Raw genomic sequence first — 17,967 nt, 5'->3', positions numbered from 1 at the left:
CTCAGGAGCATCTATTCCCTCATAAATTCATATATTCCCTATATAATAAACTCATATATTCCCTATAAAAGGTAGGGGGTGAGTAGGACTGATTTTCTTGGACTAAAAAGTGTTTCTCTGACAGAAGTTAGTGGCCAAGTTTTCAGTCTCTTACAGAATCCATTATATCAGGTCTCCCTCCAGCTCAGCCAAGTTCCACCTTCCTGTTGAAAAGGAATTGGGAGTTTATTGCTTTAATAGCTCCCAAGAATGTCAGACCAGTATTAGTAAGGCATATTTCTCCTTCTCTAGGGGCAAGTCACAAGCCCAATGGCAGGGGGAAAGAAAACCTTTTAGTGCCCAAATACATTACAGGGGCCTCACTACTCCAGGCAGTTAGTGTTGCAAGCCCCCTCCTCCCCTTTCACTTCTGTTTTAAACAAGTCCCTAAAAATCAGTGCAAATTGTTTCCTTCAAGAATGCTGGCAAAACACTCCCTCCTGGGGCTCACCAAGCCCATATAGGAAAACATGGGGAAACATCAGCTGTGAAAAATTTGTCCAAGTGTTGAGCGGCAACCACCCAAGAGAAGGCTCGTCAACTTTGGGATTTGGTAGCACATTAAGAGGTGACGGCCTTGGGAGTGAAGAGTGAATTGCAAGTGATCCATTAGAGGTTCCTTGCATGTAGCCCCTATGTCCTCCCTGCCTTTGCCCACAATCTAAAGGCAAGACCTGCCATAAGCCATTTGTGGGGGGACCCTCCAGGCAGGCAGGTCCATGGGCCTGAGCTGGTGCAGCCGCAAAAGCTTCCTTGATAAGGAAGATGGGGGCGGGGGTCTCCTCTGACTCAGCACCCTTCTTTTCTCCCTGGAGAGTCCACCCTTGAGCCCCAGTGTCCAGTAAAGGAAGAGGAAGGGGCTTGTGAGTCCTGTGATCTCCCATTAGAGTGCAGACTTGAGCAATAGTACTCCTGGTTTTGGTAGGAATTCTGCTACTCAGGCCTACAATGCTATTTTATCTTAAATGTTTCCTTTTAGTAGAAACTTCAAAGAAAAACAGATAAGAGACAGCATTTATATTCAATAATAAAAAAACCAAAACAAAACAGGAAAGTTTTCTTTTTAACTATACAAATTGAAATGAAACATTCCCACAACTGGGCTTCTGAACTGTACAAAGAACAGTACAATGCTGGAATTAGGGAGTGAGGAGGAAATGCCCTTTTGGCCTGAATTTCTACTGAAGCAGAATCTGAATCATTGATCTGTAAAAAACTCTTCTCAAGGCTGAGCTTCATTCTGTTGCAAGAGGCCTCCAAAGAGTCCTGGTGGTTGTCTCCATTATATTTCTGGTCTGTTTTTCCTCAGCAATTTATTCACCCAATTTAATAAAAGTAAATTATCATTTATTGAACTACTAGATTCAATTAAAAATGAGCTACAGGATAAATAAACTTTGGAACAAGGATATAACACATGTTAAACAAAAATAAATAGGTTACACTGAACTCATCCCAGAGTCAATTCACTTCAGATGATGACCCTGCTTTCTTCCCTGGACACTGTGGTCATATTTTTCTTGATCATAATTGGAATTTTTAAAAACCAAACCGAACCAAAAACAAACTCATAAGGTAGAACCTTTAAGGAAACCAAAGCATTGGATTTTAACCTTTTAATTCTGAACAACCAAAGCTTTTCGGTTTTTACATAATCTAATTAAAGCTAATGGAATTAGCTGAATAGGCTGTATTTAACAGGGACAGGGAAGACAACAGTCATCCAGCTAACTGGGACAGAAATCAAAATGGAGAAATATAGAACCCAAATCCGCAGGGGCCCTACTAACTGAGGAAGATATTTAAAGGCTTTGCATCCTTTCATCACTTGAAATGGCTTCTGGAATTATGATTGTAAGGACCTTTCAGACATCTGAAAGTGTCTGAACAGCCTTGATCTTGTACTTAAAAGTTAAAATTCATCCTGGGGCAGAATTCTACAGCTGCACCGGCCATGCAGGTAGATTTCAGTAGTCTGAAAGTTGATAAAAGAGTAACAACAGGAAAATCTACCATCTAGTCCTAATTTCCTATTTCTGCATACACAAGGGGTCAGGTTGGAAACCAAGAGTTGCGATTTGCAGAGTTGGAAGGGACCTTGGTGGTCACCGAGTCCAACCAGTCTATTGTTTCAAGGGTCAAGCGTGAGACGTTGTCCACTTGTGCATAAAAATCTGTGCAGAGGATCAGGGAATGGGAAAGTTCCGAGCATTCTCGGACTCTGGCTGCAGGGGTCTCTGTTGTCTGACAAGAAAATGTTCTCTGCTGGATGGTTCCAAGGTCCAGGTTAATCATCCAAGCCTGGTGTCTCTCCTTGCTGGATTCTGGAGGCTATTCTGATGGCTTCTTCCAAAGACTGCTGCTCTCCAAGCTGCAACATGAATATGTGAGAAACATAAAGAGATTCACTCCACAAAAATTTTTGACAAAATAAGTATCATAGGCCAGGAGCCAAATCTTTCCCACTCTCACTTGGAAAACCTGGCTTGGTGGAATCTAATATGCTCTCCCTCTTACACGACTTTGTATAGACTTTTTATTTAATTTTCAAAAATAAAAGCACTGTTTTATCATTCATTTTTTAAACATTTGAGTTCTGCTTAAAGTTTTAAAACCAAATGTTAAAAAATGTTTTTTACATGTAATTGAGGGAAAAATAAAATCCTAAATAAAAAGTTTTTAAAAATTGAGTTCTAGATTCTCTCCCTCCCAACCCCTTCCCTCCCCATTGAGAAGGTAAGCAATATATCAGTTTGTATATACTTTTTGTTGACTAATTTGTGCCTTCTTATCTGCCTCTTATCTCCCAGAGGGCAGGGATATTCATTTTTTGCCCATGGGTCTCTAGCTCCTACAGCATATTAAACACTTAATAAATGTTCTTTTTATTTGACTTTGAATGAATAGGCATAGTCAGAGATATCCACCTAAGTGATATGAGGGGAAAAGAAGGTAGGAACAAATTAAGTCTAGTTTCTGCAGGTGTTTGATAAAGTCTTTATACCAAAGGGGCCAAAGGAAATTCCTTAGTTTGGAAGCTCAAGATAAAGACACTCCATAGGCCTCTTCTCCTAAGGAGTTATCCACACAAGACACGGCTTTCATTTTCTTGAACTATATTCTAATGATCATTTCAAGTTAAACGCCTATAAGAGCATTTTTTAAGGGCATCTTTATTTCACATCTCTCCAATATGGGGCGTGCTGCCACCTCTTCACACCAGGAGCCCTTCTGGACTTCCATAATGATTCCCAGCATTCCCAATTGAAAGAGAAGAGGTTGGTGCCTCTCTTGGGGGCAGCCATCACATTCTGCCTTGTAGTACAGTTCTACTGTGTATCTGCCTTATCTCCCCACTCAACTATTTACTCCTTCTGGGTAGGGGGCCTTGTCTTAGCCCCAATTTCTGCATCCACATGAGGCTTCAACAAAATGTTTCCTGAATTGCCTGGGATTGCGTAATGAGTCTTTGAGGACTAAGCAGTCAGCTGTCCTTGCTGTGAAAGGGCACCTCTCTTCCAGGAGGTGAGTGACCTGGGGCTAGAGTGACCTGAGCCTCAGCTTCCACCTCTATAAAACGGAAACAATATGACCTGCATTATCTACCTCATAGGGCTGTTGTGAGAACAAAAGGAGATGTGTTCAAGGTGCTTTGTGACCATAAAGCAATCTCTAAATGTAAAATTTTATTTATTACAAAATGGCAGTATTGTTTAGCTTTTATTCTGAGAGTGGTGATGACTAGCTGAGGGCACACAGTGGGAAGTGTCTGTAAAACTGTTTAGTGACGGTGGAGAGGAAAGCAAAGGCTTCAGGGAAGGAGGAAAGGGAAAGTTGTGGGGTGGGGAGGTGACAGAGAGAGACAGAGAGGGAGAGAGGGAAAGGGAGAGAGAGACAGAGAGAGATAGATAGAGAGAGAGAGAGAGAGAGAGAGAGAGAGAGAGAGAGAGAGAGAGAGAGAGAGAGAAAGGGAGGGAGGAGAGGGGGAAGGGGAGAGGGAGGGAGAAGATCAATAAAACAGTAAAAGGCAAGTCAAAAGGCTAGTCCTAACACAACGAGTAGTATTTATCATACAGGCTCTCTTGAAATGAAAATTTATCACTACACATTTTGAATCCTCTCATGTTCTGCTATGCCTATGACATGCTTCCCCCCCCTTTTCTTACTTTGTATTTAAATTTCAGTATTTAAGTTTATGTTATTTTTTTTCCTTTTCTCTATTCTGTATTTGAGTTCTGGTGTTTGAGGTTAAAATTTAAAAAAAAAAAAAAGGCTAGTTCTACCAGGAAGCTGCGTCCCTTCTGAGGGGCAGGTGCTCTATTTCTCCACCACAATATATCACCTTAGCTACATTTTTACCCCTCAATCACTCGGTCCGTTTCCATCTACCTCTGTCTGCCTCTCTCTCAGGTTTACAAGCATTTCCTTTCTTCAATGTTGTTGGTTACTCTCAGGATTCATTTGACGCTCCCCAAGACTGTAGATATAAAGGCGGAGAAGGTCTTTGCAATAATCTGCTACATCCTCTCATTCTGACAGAAAAGGAAACTCAAGCCTCTCTTTAGTTTTCCGAAGTGACTTGCCCAAGACGCTACCGCTGGCAGGTAACAGAGCCAAGATAAGAACCTGAGTCTTCTGCTTCAGCTCTGGTGGGTAGTCTTTTCACGACCCTGTACCGTGGTCTACTGATTAGGTATGAGGTACGTTTATTTTACAAAGGCCTTTGAGAAACATTTCAGAGACTTTAAAGACCATGGTGGCCTGTGGGAAGAAGTGTAGCCATGCAGGCATATACTTGTACATGCAGCAGGTTATGCTCCTGGGAAAGGCTCTCTTAAGTTGAATCATATTTTCCCTCAGAAACAAACACAGAAGAGGCCTGGTTCCAAGCCAAGGGCACCAGGTCCAATCAGCCATCCTCTCCACAGTTTACAGAGATTAAGGAGGACAATAGAGGAAGCGGCACCTAACATCTAAGGTGACAGTCTTGGAACACAGAACACAATAGTCTTGGCCAAGGAAGCACAGAATCATAGGCTGAGAAGGAATCACCAATGCTATCTTGCCTAACCTGCAGCCAACGTGGTCATTCCTTCCTAGTTTTGACCTTATTTGTCTTGCTGTAAAGCAAAAGGCGAGGAGATGCTCTTGTTCACCAGATCACAGAATTTGGAAGGGAGATTTTGACAAGCAACTATGGGTAGAATTTTGGGGAAACTGGGGGTCACATGGTGACCTTTTGTAATGGCAAGCAAAGTGGGACTTTTTGTCATTTTTTCTTTTTTGGAGTGCTTCTCAGCACTAAGGCAATCAAATGCCTTTGATGACCTGCTTAAGTCACATGAGTTTGAGTCACACGGTTGTGACTCCCTCTGACCCTGAAGGAGGTTAGCATTTTGCTTGGGGGCTCACTCATTGGAAGAATGTTCATGTGATTTGGCCAGATGAGACTCTGGGTTGATGTTAAGGAGCCCTTCGGCTTTGAAAACACAGATGCTGGTGCTTTTCTCTCTGGTAACTATGTATATGTTGCTATGGACAGACAGTAAGAAGCCCTGTCTGCTGATTTGTGTTATTTTCTCTGTTTATATAATTTCTGCTTGTGTTTTCTCTGCATTTCAGGGTGCTGACCTTTTCCCTGAACTAAGTGAATGATATATGTATGTTTAATTAAAGTGAGATTCTAAACCCCTTAAAGTTGCTTTCCTTAGAAAAGCAGACCAAAGAATCTGTGCTAGCAGCCCTCCTGTGTCCTGGTGTTATTGGCCTTATGTTTCCACGGCAGCTGCAAGCAGCATTGTTGTTACACCTTCCGGGATACAGAGCTGTGAATGTCTTGTCCATTCCTTTTCTGTATATTCCTCTGAAACAAGTGCAGGAATTCCTGCTTGAGATGTTGATATTCGTGCTAACAGCTCCATGAGTGTTGGGTTGGCCAATGTGTGTGCATCTCAGTGCTGCCCGCTTACCATGAGGACCAGAAACGGCCCCCTGGGTACTGTACTGTACTGGTAGAGTGGGGAGTCACAGGTGGCCAAACTTGCTACATGCTTAAGCTTACCTGCACCGCAATTTGTGTTCCATTGGACGTGGCCACTAATGTCAACGGTCGAGCTTCTGTCGTCACCAAATGATGCCCGTGTGGCTGATGCCCCATTTCTGAGGAGGCTGTGTGGAATGCTGCTAAGTCCTGGGCCACTATTGCAACCTGCGATACAGAAGCCAGAGACTGTGAGGTTCATCCTCAGACCTCAGGGTGTTCAGGCCAATTTAAGAGACTGAGCACATTTCCCCAATCTTCAGAAGAGCCTGTCTTCAGTTGTTGGCAAGCCTTCTCTGCCCCTAAATTTTGCTGCCCCCAAGTGGCTAGTTAGGAGGCAGCCAGGTTGGCCCACAAGCACAAAGAAGTCAATATTCCTAAACATCTATTTATTCTTGGGTCTGGGTAAAGGTTGGGCAACATCTTTTCTTCTATTCAAACCCATAATTATTTAAAAATGCCTTTTTGTGTAATTAGGACATTTTTACTGGACCAGTATATTATAGTATGATATCTAAGCGTTATAACGCTCAAGTTTGGATACTGTACATTCACTTTGCTTTTCCCCTCCAAATGTCAAGGAAAGGGTATTGGATGTGCTTGTCCCAGGAGTCACAAGACTGCCTTTCCTACATAGCTGGTGAGTGGACAAAAGGCATCGACCCTTTGTCCTGCAGCAACCCAAGGAGGGGCTGGATAAAAAGAACTCATCCAACCAAACACAGAGAAGTCACAGAGCTCAGCTGCCGCTGCTCAGTACCCTGGGCTTCATTCCACTAACAAGCCCTTATTTTCTAACCCACTAGAAAATTCAAGATGGGATATTCACAGGTTCTGCTCCAGTAGAATGAAAAACCATCTGTACGCTGCTGGGTGGCCATGTTTTCCAAAGCCTCCATTAGAGAATGTCTGAAAACAGGCTGCCTTGGCCTCTTTTTAAAAGGTGGAATCAGGAAAGGGCTGGATGACCCCATCCTCTGGGCACCTAGAGCTGTCCACAGCAAAGCTCAGCCCTGGAGCGGCAGGTATCACAAAAAGGCTTCAGTCCAGATAAGATCAGAGCACTTCAGGAAGGATTTCAACATTTCCCCAGCAGATATCTGCCTCTGTGCTTAAGATTCTGTTAAGAGTTTACTGAAACTATTTCAGGACATCTAATGATAAGATCAATCCAGGATCCTTGAATTTTTGAATATGGAAGTGGATATATAGCAGTGGTAGGGGGAGGGGCAGAGGAAAGGGAGCACCAAACCTTAAATGACATTCCCAGTGACATTACTGATCCCTGATACTTTTTCTTCTAGATGCTCTAACCAAGAAAGCACACTGGATTTGGAGTCAGGAGACATGGGATTAAATCCAGGCTCTGCCACTTACTACCTCTGTGACTGTAGGCAAATCTCAGTGCCCTTATCCATAAAATGAGGAGACTGGAGTAAATGGCTGAAGGTCCCCGTAACTCTAAATTCAGGATTCTGTGGTCCATGCTTCTTGAAACAAGATTTTAGATAGTGTCTACTGTGGGGTGTCAGTTAATGGTCACAAGACCTGCTGGAATTTCTGCATCTCTGCCTACTACAGGGTACCCATGGGAAAAGCATGAGGGGACCATGGGAAAGATGAGAGATAGGCTGGTTGGGGCCACTCTAAAGACAGCCAGAGGGAAGAGATGACATCCTTGCTCCTCAGGATCGACCCCATCATTAAATGGGCTGAGAGAGTTACAATAAGCTACCACATAAACTCCTTTCAGAGAGTTACAGTAGAATCTGCTATTGCCAGATGACCACTGGGCGGTCCTTGGAGGGCAATGTTGCCCAGCGTCGATGCCTCAGCTTAGACTACAGAATGTCAGGGCTGCACAGGGCCTTGGAAGGCACCCAGTCCTACTGTTCATTTTATAGACAAGGAGACCGAGCCCCAGAGAAGGGAAGAGCCTAGCCTAAATCTCTTACCCAGCTAGGAAAGGGCAGAACCAGGATTAGAACCTGCATCATCCGACTCCCAAGGTGTTGCTTTTTCCATGATACTGCACTTTCTCCCAAGCTGGCTCTGGACATTTTTTCAAGTTCATACGTATGCATATACAAAGGCATTTACCTGCTGTCCTTCCGTACCCTCAGCAGTAACCATGGCTACAGAGTGTGTTCCTGCTGAAGAGATGACCGCATCATGAGTGGGGACTGTGATCGGGGTGCCATCTTGCGTCACCATTGTGATGGTGTTGCCAATGGCTTGCATGTCTGCCTGAGATATGTTGACCTGAAATGAAACATTTTTTTCTTTAAAAATAAATCAGAAATGCTTCTAGTACATCTGGTCGTTTGAGCCCAACCCTTCAGTGAATAAACTGACAATGAGTGAACTGAATATTCCTCTGCACACTAAAAAATACTTTTAGGCCACCAAGAAACCCAGCCTGAAATAGTTTGGGGCCAGTGAGTTCAAACACACTTTGCTTGGACACCAGATCTAAGGGTAGTTTGTTTGCCTAGCAAGTCCGGTCCAGGAAACTGAAAAATACTTTATATTACAAAAACTATTTTAGGTTCATGAAAGACTCTCACTGATACCTGCTACAAGCACATGCTGCTAAGGTAAATGTGAGATATCACCAGGGGACAGCAACAGCGTACTTCTCCCTAACAGAATCACGATGGGCTGGTGAAGCCCCCAAATGATGGTAAACAAATACTAATTCAAGCCACTGACCTGGAACTGGGAGTGACCTAAGAGATCATGGGGCCCAACCTCCTGTGAGAGGGAAAGTAACATGCTGAAGGTCATGGGACAGAGCTTTTGGGGACTATCCTGACCTGCTTCTTCATCCTGGGGCCCCGCTCCCTTACATACACCAAGGGAGAAAGAAAGGAAGTCAGTGGCAGAGGGAGAAATACATACTCTATAAGTCAAGCCAAATGGTCTCTTTCCTGTTCCTCATACATGATACCCCATCTCTTGCTTGCTGTGTCCCATGTTTGGAATGCACTCCCTCACCATCCCCACTTCAGTATCTCTATTTCCTTGAAAGCCCAGGTCACATGCTACCTTCTTTCTACAGAAACTTCTTCTGTTTCCCTCATGGCTAGTCCCTCCCTCCCACTAGATTATCTTCTATGGATATTGCATATACCACACACGTTTCCTCCCTCAGCTAGACTGTAAGCACCTTCAGGCCAGGTACTGTTTTATTTTGGTCTCTGTAGTCTTAGTGCCTGGCATACAACAGGCACTTAATAAATCCTTAATAACTGAATGAATGAGGGTTAACTGCACCACACTATCAAAGTGAGGGGGCACACTCCTCCTTTCTATCAACCATTGATTTTCCAGGGCATATAGCAAGGATGTCTGCGTGGAAGTTTCTGTGGCATCAAAATAAAACGTATGGAGAAAATAGTTCAACTACTAGGCTGACAAGGAGACAGAGAAACGAAGAACAGCATTAACTATGGGGCTGAGCCGTCCCTTCCAGGGTTCAGTTCTTCCATCTACAAACATTAGCACTTGCCCATTTTTTAAAATGAAATTTAATTACTTCCATCTCACCAAAAAAAATTCTATTTTCTCTCCTTCCCAAACCCTTCCCTACCATAAATTGAAAAAGAAATCAAAGCCCTGTCACAAATATCGCTGAGAGCTCATGGCCTAGCAGTGAAGACAAGATAGCTGATCGTATCTAGAATATGATGTACAGTTCTTGGGTGCCATATTTTAGAAGGGTCTGGAATGTGTCCACAGAAGGGTGATCAGGATAGGGAGGGAATAAAGAGTCTTTGAACCGTGCCAGATAAAGCTTGGTTGAAGGCATTAAGAATGTTTATAGTCCAGGGAAGAACGGTTAGACTTACACTGATTGACCCAATAATTAGGCTTGATGGGTGGAAAATGTAGGCAGGCATATTTCAACTTAACACTTTCTAATATTCAGTGATGTATGAAAAAGGAATGGATGGCCAGGATGAGTGGTGAGGTTTTTGTCACCAGAAATGCTGAAATAGTGTCTGTCTGATTTTTTGTCAGTGACACTGTAGACAGAATTTATAATCTTGGTAGTAGATGGACTAGATGAACTAGCTCCAAGATCTTTCTGACTTGGAAATTCCATGACAAATATGCAGTCACCAATTAGTGAAGAATATAAAATACATGAAATAAGACTCCAGGGTTAGAGTGCACATTATCAACTAGAGATCCCAAAGTTCTTGCAGATCCCTTCCAGGTGCCACCAGTCACATTGTATAGCCTTCTGCCCTTTGGGTCAGACAAAGATATAAAACAGATAGTCGAGTGTTTAGAAAGAAAATAAAAGAATATATAAATTTAAATACGTAATTATGTAAACATATATTTATAATATAATTTGTATGTAACATATAAAACTATATAAATTTAAATACATATAAAGAAAATAAAGAATAGCAGTAGTACAAAAACAGGGGCACTATAAACTTATACAAACATGATATTTTGGAGAGGAAGGAAATCTAGGTATTCAGAGGTTTCCTGGAGGAGGTAGAAATTGAGTCAGACTTAGAAGAAAGGCAAGGCTTCTTAGGGAGGGTGAGTGGGGAGGGAAGAGGGGAGAGAATTTGGAACTCAAAGTTTTAAAAACAAATGTCCAAAAAAAAAAAAGTTTTTGCATGCAACTAGGAAATAAGATACACAGGCAATGGGGCATAGAAATTTGTCTTGCCCTACAAGAAAGTAAGGGAAAAGGGGATGTGAGGGGAGTGGGGTGACAGAAGAGAGGGCTGACTGGGGAACAGGGCAACCAGAATGTATGCCATCTTGGGTGGGAGGGAGGGTAGAAATGGGGAGAAAATTTGTAATTCAAACTCTTGTGAAAATCAATGCTGAAAACTGAATATATTAAATAAATTAAATAAATAAATTAAAAAAAAAAAAAAGAAGGAAAGGCAAGGGTGAGTCCTTCTCTCTGATTTTCTTTCTTTTGTTTCCATGGAAATCTCTGGGCCTAGAACTCACTATTCCTCAACCATACTTTTCAGATGCCTTACAGGTCACAACGTATACGTGATCAAATACCATCTCAGATCTGCCTCAGCAATTCTTTGTGTAGTCATGTTATGAAATCCACTTTGGGGGCTTTTCAAACCAAATGTAATTGGCTTGGATAAAAGTGTCAAATATTTGTGTGAGAGATCTCTCTGTTCCAAACTGCACTTTTGGGTATTATATCAAGAGGTAAGTTTTCTCTATGGAAAGTATTTTTGGAGTGCTAAAAGTCATCATACTCAGCTTAAATTTGGAGGAAAGGGTAGAAAGCAAGTTGGAGTAAAAGAAGCAAGGCTTCTGGATTTAGGTGTCTGAGAACATCTTCTGTATAGTTTACTGAGTGAGCTGACCAAACCTTTGGCTGGGCCACCAGCTTGAGAGAACCGTCCTGTTAGGGTTAGCTGTGACGGAGAGTGATATAACAACCTTTAGTATTTCTGGGTGTCCCTGACTGGGTCAGACACTTGATTCACTTGTAACTTTGAATAAAATGAGGGCTTAATAAAGGACGATGAGGATAAATGGTGGATAAGTCCTTTCTTTTAAAAAAAGTTTCTTAGTAGGACAAATACCACGATTATCAGTAGCAACATTTATTGAGCATTTACTACTTAGAGCAGAGCTCTAATGTCAGTGGAATGGTTCTGAATTTTTCTGGTTATGATAAATTTATTGATAGAGGAAAAGCAAAGCATCAGTTCAAACTTCCAAGGATAAATTTTGAAAGAGACCTAGGTCATCTGAATAATCTTTTAAAAAAATTCATTCTAAATTCTAAGAAGGCAAGCGCAATGATTGTTTATTTAATGTAGTGAGAAGACTCGTTTTACATCAAATTCACGATACGATGGTTTGTTAATGCTGAGGCAGCTAGGTAGATAAGGGACGGAGCACGGAGTCTGAAATCGGGAGTATGAGTTCAAATCTGGCCTCAGATGCTGATACGCTGTATGATCCTATCTCACACTCCCTGTTGTGAGGATCGAGTGAGATAACCTATGTGAAGCACTTAAAGACCGTAAAGTGCTACATAAATATGAGCTATTATTATTACTGTTTATATTCTGTATTACACTTTTTAGTACTGTTTGTATCACCAAGGTACATTCATATCTGTTTTATAGAAGTTGCAACACAATTTTACTATTTTAAATAACTGCTAATGTTTATAACTGTCATATGCTTGGCATCCGTGTCTATGATTCTGTATCTTTTATGAACCACGTAGTCCCTAATTATCCCACTACCCTGACAGGGAAACAATCTGCTTTATGACAATCTACTTTACAGGGACCTGCTTTACAATCACACCTCCATGGGCGCATCACAAAAAGTGGCAGCTGTATTCTTGTCTGCGGTCTAAGGAGATGAGAAGCAAAGAGGAGTTGAGAATGTTTTGGAGGGAGAGTTATGAGGTCTGATGCAAGCAGGCAGGGACATTTTGCAGGCTCCTTGTATTCACCTTCCTAATTCTGCACATGGCTCAGAGCCTTGGAGTCGTCTTTGACTCCTTCTCTCCATCACCTACTCCCCAGCTTCCCCAACGTCCGATGCTGTTGACCCTTTGTGGTACCTCTCGCCTTCATCCCTCCTTCCTATTCATTACCACCCTAGCTCAGGCCCTAACCATCCCGTATTTGTGCTACAGCAGCAACTTCCTAAAAGTCTCTCTACTTTATGGGTCACTTCCATATTAATGTTTCTAAAACTATGTTTTAATCTAGTCACTCAGCAGTTCAAAAATATTCAGAGGTTCCCTGCTGCCTATAGGACAAATGTCAAATTTCCTTAGCTTGATAATCAGGGGCTTCAACAGTCTGGCCAAACTTACAATTCCAGTTCCATCTCCCACCATTCTCTGAAGCAACATCCTCCAGGATTTTCAGTTGACTTTTATTATGGCGGACACTTACATGTTGGGTCCCATCCTGGGATATGAGTGTGACTTGCTGGCTCAATCCAGATTGAGTTACTGTAGCTACTTGTGCAGACACAACATCCTCCCCTTCTACGCCTGTAACGTATGTTATCTGGGGACCTTTGAGGACATCCTCACCTTGACCTGTTAAAGAAAAATATATACAAATTAGAATTAAGGGGGAAAAGACAAAAGATCTTTGTGTTATTTGTTAAATTACTAACCACAAAGAGCCCATTCTTAGTGATTCTTTACAACATCCCATCCCCCAAATTTAACACCATCAAATCCAACAAATTGTTCCAAGTTCTTGGGTCTATTTTCTCCTCACTGTTAAAGAGTGTGTGTTTTGGGGGAGGTGAAGAAGACATATGTAAATAAAGTTTCCAAGTTATTTCCAAAAATAACCAAAAGTAAATATGAATTTAGTTATATACTCACTTTATTCATTCTACTGGCTTAGAAAACAGTAAAAAAAATGCCCAGAGATAATGATTCACCGTATTACAATACTAACCAACAACCCTGCATGGTCTGTAAATACAATAAAATCGTGCTAACAGTATTCATTAACACAAGTGACCTCCGGCCCTCAGGGAAGGACGCTAGCTGGCCATTGTGTAAAGGTGTACTATCTGAGCTCAAGTTAATCATTTAGTAAAAGCCAAAGAGGCTCTTACTATAGTTCTTAAATAACCATAGTGCACTCCAGGGTCCCTGCTGTAATTACACCACTCAGGAGGAGCCAAATTGGGCAATCATGTCAGAGCCTTCTCCTTTCCCATCCTCCACTCTCTAATCCTCATGAAAGGTAGAAACAGGGCAAGTGAGATCTTTATTCCAATTTAAAAAGGAAATGGAAGGTAACCAACAATGGTATAAGCTGTTGCCTGAAGTCTGTGGATGCTGAGCACAGGGTTAAGAACGTCCAGGGTCATCAACTTAATCTCTAGGGGACACAGTTAACCTTTTCCCCTTCTATCAACTTCTTGTTAATGCATGCCAATGGTCACAAGGGCTCCAAGGGAGAGAGTGTACACAATATTAACAAATCTTACCTCATTTCCCTTCCACAACTAAGATAAATACACCATTCTATTCACTTCCTTCTTTTTAAAGGTTGTTTTTTTTTTTTAAATTTAAGTCCCCCATCCAGCTAGAAATCACTGAGGAATATGGTGTGAAATTTGAGGGGGTAGGGAGGAGGGATTCCCACAATATTTTTCCACGTGTAACTCTGAAAAGTCTACTGTGTCCAAAAAAGAAAAGTCTGAATAGTTATTAACCCATTAATCCACTGCTTCTGCCGTCTCCCCACCTCTGTCTCCTCCCATGACCCAGAGGTGTTTTGTAAACTTCAATAGTAATACCTCCCATTTACACAACCCTGTGACACACACAAATCCTGATCCTGGCTCTGGCTCCTGGGGAAGTCAGAGCCCCTTTGAGTTTCCATTTCCTCACCTGTACAATGGGTGTAACAGCACAGGACTGCTGCATGATGAAAGTACTTTGTAACCCTTAAATACTATAAATGTGTATTATCATTATTAGTCAGTAGTTTCCTCATATTTTCTCAAGAATGAACCCAGTAACTTATTCTCAAGGAATGCCCCCTCTCTGACTCTCTAAACTGCCAAGTTGGCCAACCAAAGTCACAGGTGCAACTAGAAAGGAAAACCAATACCAAGACAGCTTCTGCTCAGAGCGCTTCCAAGCAAGACGGACAGAAGGTCACCTAACTGACCAGGAGCAAAACCAGACTTTTGGAAAGGCGCCCGAGAAGACTCTGAACAAAAGCCTGCAAGGAGTCTGCCCCTTAAGGGGCCCCTCCTGCCCAGTGCCTGGCTCCCTGGCACAACCACCCACCTGGTGGGGGCTCGAAGAAGGCTTCTTGCTCCTCCTCGATCGGTTCTGTGTCGTTGTGAGCTGTCCGCTTGTGCATTGCTAAGGTGGAGATCTGCTTGTAGGTCTTCCCACAGTGATTGCAGTTGTATGGTTTGGAGTGAGTGTGAACAACATGGTGTTTGTACAAGCTGGAATATTCTGTGAAACGTTTATCACACCCAGGGACTGTACAAACATATGGCTTCTCCCCTGAGGAAAAGACAACACAAACACACACACAAAACCAACATGTCACATGTTAAGTTACAAAAGTTAAAAGGATGGGTATGGACAGCAATCACCTTCCCACCAGAGACAACAATAGAAGAAGGATGAGAACGGCCACATACTCCTTTTCCAGATGGTTCTAGCTCAGTGCTTTGGCTTTCCAGCTAGATTCTACCTTCTTTGGCACTTTCCCCATATCTCCAAAGAAAATGACTATTTAACCTTTTATTTTTATTTAAAAAAGAAAAAAAAATAGCAAGACATTAGATTCTGATGAATTTAAGTCATAACTTTAGTGAAGTTTTAATTTACTGCTTTTTGTAACTAGACAAGCTATTAACACCCTGAACCCTATTTACTATCATAAAAGAAATAGCCATCATTACTATGAATAACGCGTCCTGGGAGGCAGAGTAGCTGAGTGGTTAGGGAGTTGGGAGTTAAGGAGTCTAAAAACACTGGGTTCAAGTTCCACATCTCACACATACTGTTTGTGGGAAACTGGGCAAGTCACTGAATCTTCTCAGGGCCCAGGGCAACTCTCTAAACTGTGAGCTACAAAAGAGCTATCTATCTACACCAAGGAAGGAAATTTCTTCCTTAGGGACTTCCTACATCAGAAGTGTCAAGCACTTAGCCTGAACTAAATTAAAATGCAATCTGGAAATATTAAACAAAATAAACAATATATGATATACTACATATATTGCATCTATATGTACATACACACATATATATATGTGTATATATATCCAATAAAACATGATGGTAATTTGAGGTTTTCTTTTAAAATTTTTTTTAAAATTTATTTTTTTCTCATTTACATGTACATAGAAATTTTCAACATTCTTTTTTGTAAACTTTGAGTTCCATATTCTCTCCCTCTCTTCCTCTCTCCTTGAGAAAGCAAACTATTTGACACGCATTATAAGTGTGCAAATTTATGGTTTTCTAAGTCAATATGTGGCTTGCATGGATCTTTACATATGGTTTAGAGCCCCCCATTTCTATCTGAGTTTGCCACCGCTGCCCTACACAGATGAATCACAGGTTTGGACCAAAAAAAAAAAAAAATCAGCTCACTAAAACGCAGGAAAGGAGGATAATAAAATACTCTTTAATATAGCTGGCCACTTCAGGGCAAGGAATCAAGCATGGATGTCTTTTAGTGACTTCACCTGACCTTTTGTGACCACTCCAAATACACTGCATACCCAGAACTGTAAGCAGCACCAAAGAAGGCTAACACACTGCTTGTGCCGTCTTGTTGGGAGGTAAGATTTATACACATGAAGCCTGAGCATTATGGCGGGGATGGGGATGAAGTAGGCAGGGGGGCTTCCAGGGAAAAGAAACTGATGAACTGAGCTTCACAGGAGGACTAGTAGAAACAAAGACCCCAACCTCAGAGACTGATTACCTGTGTGTATCCTCACATGATTCTTATAATTTGTTGCACTGGCGAATGCCCTCCCACATCCTGGCTCCGTACAGTAATAGGGTCTTTCTCCTGTATGTGTCCTAATGTGCACTTTTCTGATGTTTGATGTAGTAAAGGACCTGCCACATCCTTCAAAGGGACACTTAAAGGGTCGTTCACCTGCAAACAAGAGGAGGGTAAATTAAACAGTCAGGAAGGGGCATCAACATGGTGCTGTCAGACGTAGAGCTGCACTGTAGGTTTTTGCTCAAACTTTTTTTCTGTTCCAATGGAAGGTTTACTAGGTGGGAGGGAGGGCAGTAAAGCTGGAAATGATTGATATAAATCAAAAGGCATCAATAAAACACCTTTTAAAAATAAAAAGTAGAATCAAAATCCATAATTTGCAGCTTTGCTATTTGGATTTCTCTCACTTGAGCAAAACTTTCTACATAAAGTTTATTTTTCTTTCCAAGTTTAAGGGGACAAAGAAAAGTTTCTGAATGGAAATAAGAACTCACGTCACTAACTACATGAAAGTCTCAGAAGGGATTATCACGTGTACATTTTAACGACAGACTGGAAAGGAGGCATAATTAAGACAGATTTGAGAATAAGTCCATTAAGTTAGAACCTTCTTAGGACCACCTTTTATCAATCATGGAAATTTTGGTTGATTAGGAAAATGAGGCTCCTTATGTTTTGTGGTATTATCATATAGAAAAAAGAATGATCCTTTCTTCATTACGCTGACATTAACTACAAGAAAAACTGCTCAGTCTGCTTGTCTCTAAGAATTCCTCAGTATGAGGGATAGGCAAAAGGACCAAGTCAATTGTCTTTCAAACACGAAAAAGAAACTTAGGCTTCCCTTTTAATTTTCAAATGTCTACAGATGCAATTCCAGAAAAGGGAAGAGACAGTTCAAATATCACAAGAAATTTTACGGTGAAAAAAAAAAAGATCCTGGAATATAGATCAAAAGATCCGAGTGTTAGTGATTATTTTCCCTTGGATTTAAGGCAAAATAACTTCACGGACTGTGGAAAAACATCAGATTTCTGAAGTCTGCCTTTTTGACCAAAGCACCTTATTCTGATTACGTTGTGTGTTAAAAAAAAAAAAACAAACCCTTCACATCTAGGATTTGAATATATGAGTCTGGCTTCTTTATAGTGTATCTATTACCTTTGCTACATTTATAATAATAAAAACAGCTTTCAATTTACAAAGTGCTTTTCTCATTCACAACCCCACAAGGTCAGGGCTGGAATTACTATTATCCCCATTTTAGAGATGAGCAAACTCAGAGAAGAAGTGATTTGCCCAAAGTCACCCAGGAAGCAGTTGGCAAGGCCAGGTCTCCAGTCCGGGGCTTCTGGCTCTAAGCTCAAGGGCCTTCCCTCCACAATAAGA

The 17,967-nt window shown here is 41.6% G+C and overlaps 1 protein-coding gene across 6 annotated transcripts in view; it reads right to left on the bottom strand.

Annotated features, from left to right (window-relative positions):
• Positions 1 to 1,364: 1,364 nt before the first annotated feature.
• The window catches only part of ZNF143 (zinc finger protein 143), a 48,318-nt gene continuing 31,715 nt past the window's right edge, over positions 1,365 to 17,967 (bottom strand). For all 6 annotated transcript variants that reach the window (XM_036764011.1, XM_036764010.1, XM_036764006.1 and 3 more), the window contains 6 exons: positions 16,552 to 16,731; positions 14,886 to 15,113; positions 13,012 to 13,160; positions 8,180 to 8,341; positions 6,101 to 6,247; positions 1,365 to 2,410 (listed from right to left, as the gene is read on the bottom strand). In XM_036764011.1, the coding sequence (XP_036619906.1) occupies positions 2,327 to 2,410; positions 6,101 to 6,247; positions 8,180 to 8,341; positions 13,012 to 13,160; positions 14,886 to 15,113; positions 16,552 to 16,731 (950 nt within the window). In that variant the 3' untranslated portion in view covers positions 1,365 to 2,326. The remainder of the gene's footprint in view (positions 2,411 to 6,100; positions 6,248 to 8,179; positions 8,342 to 13,011; positions 13,161 to 14,885; positions 15,114 to 16,551; positions 16,732 to 17,967) is intronic.

Source organism: Trichosurus vulpecula, chromosome 6 (assembly GCF_011100635.1).
Source record: "Trichosurus vulpecula isolate mTriVul1 chromosome 6, mTriVul1.pri, whole genome shotgun sequence".
In the NCBI taxonomy this organism is placed as follows: Eukaryota; Metazoa; Chordata; class Mammalia; order Diprotodontia; family Phalangeridae; genus Trichosurus; species Trichosurus vulpecula.
The sequence above is the reverse complement of the archived record's forward strand: the minus strand, read 5'-3'. Positions and strand labels throughout refer to the sequence as shown.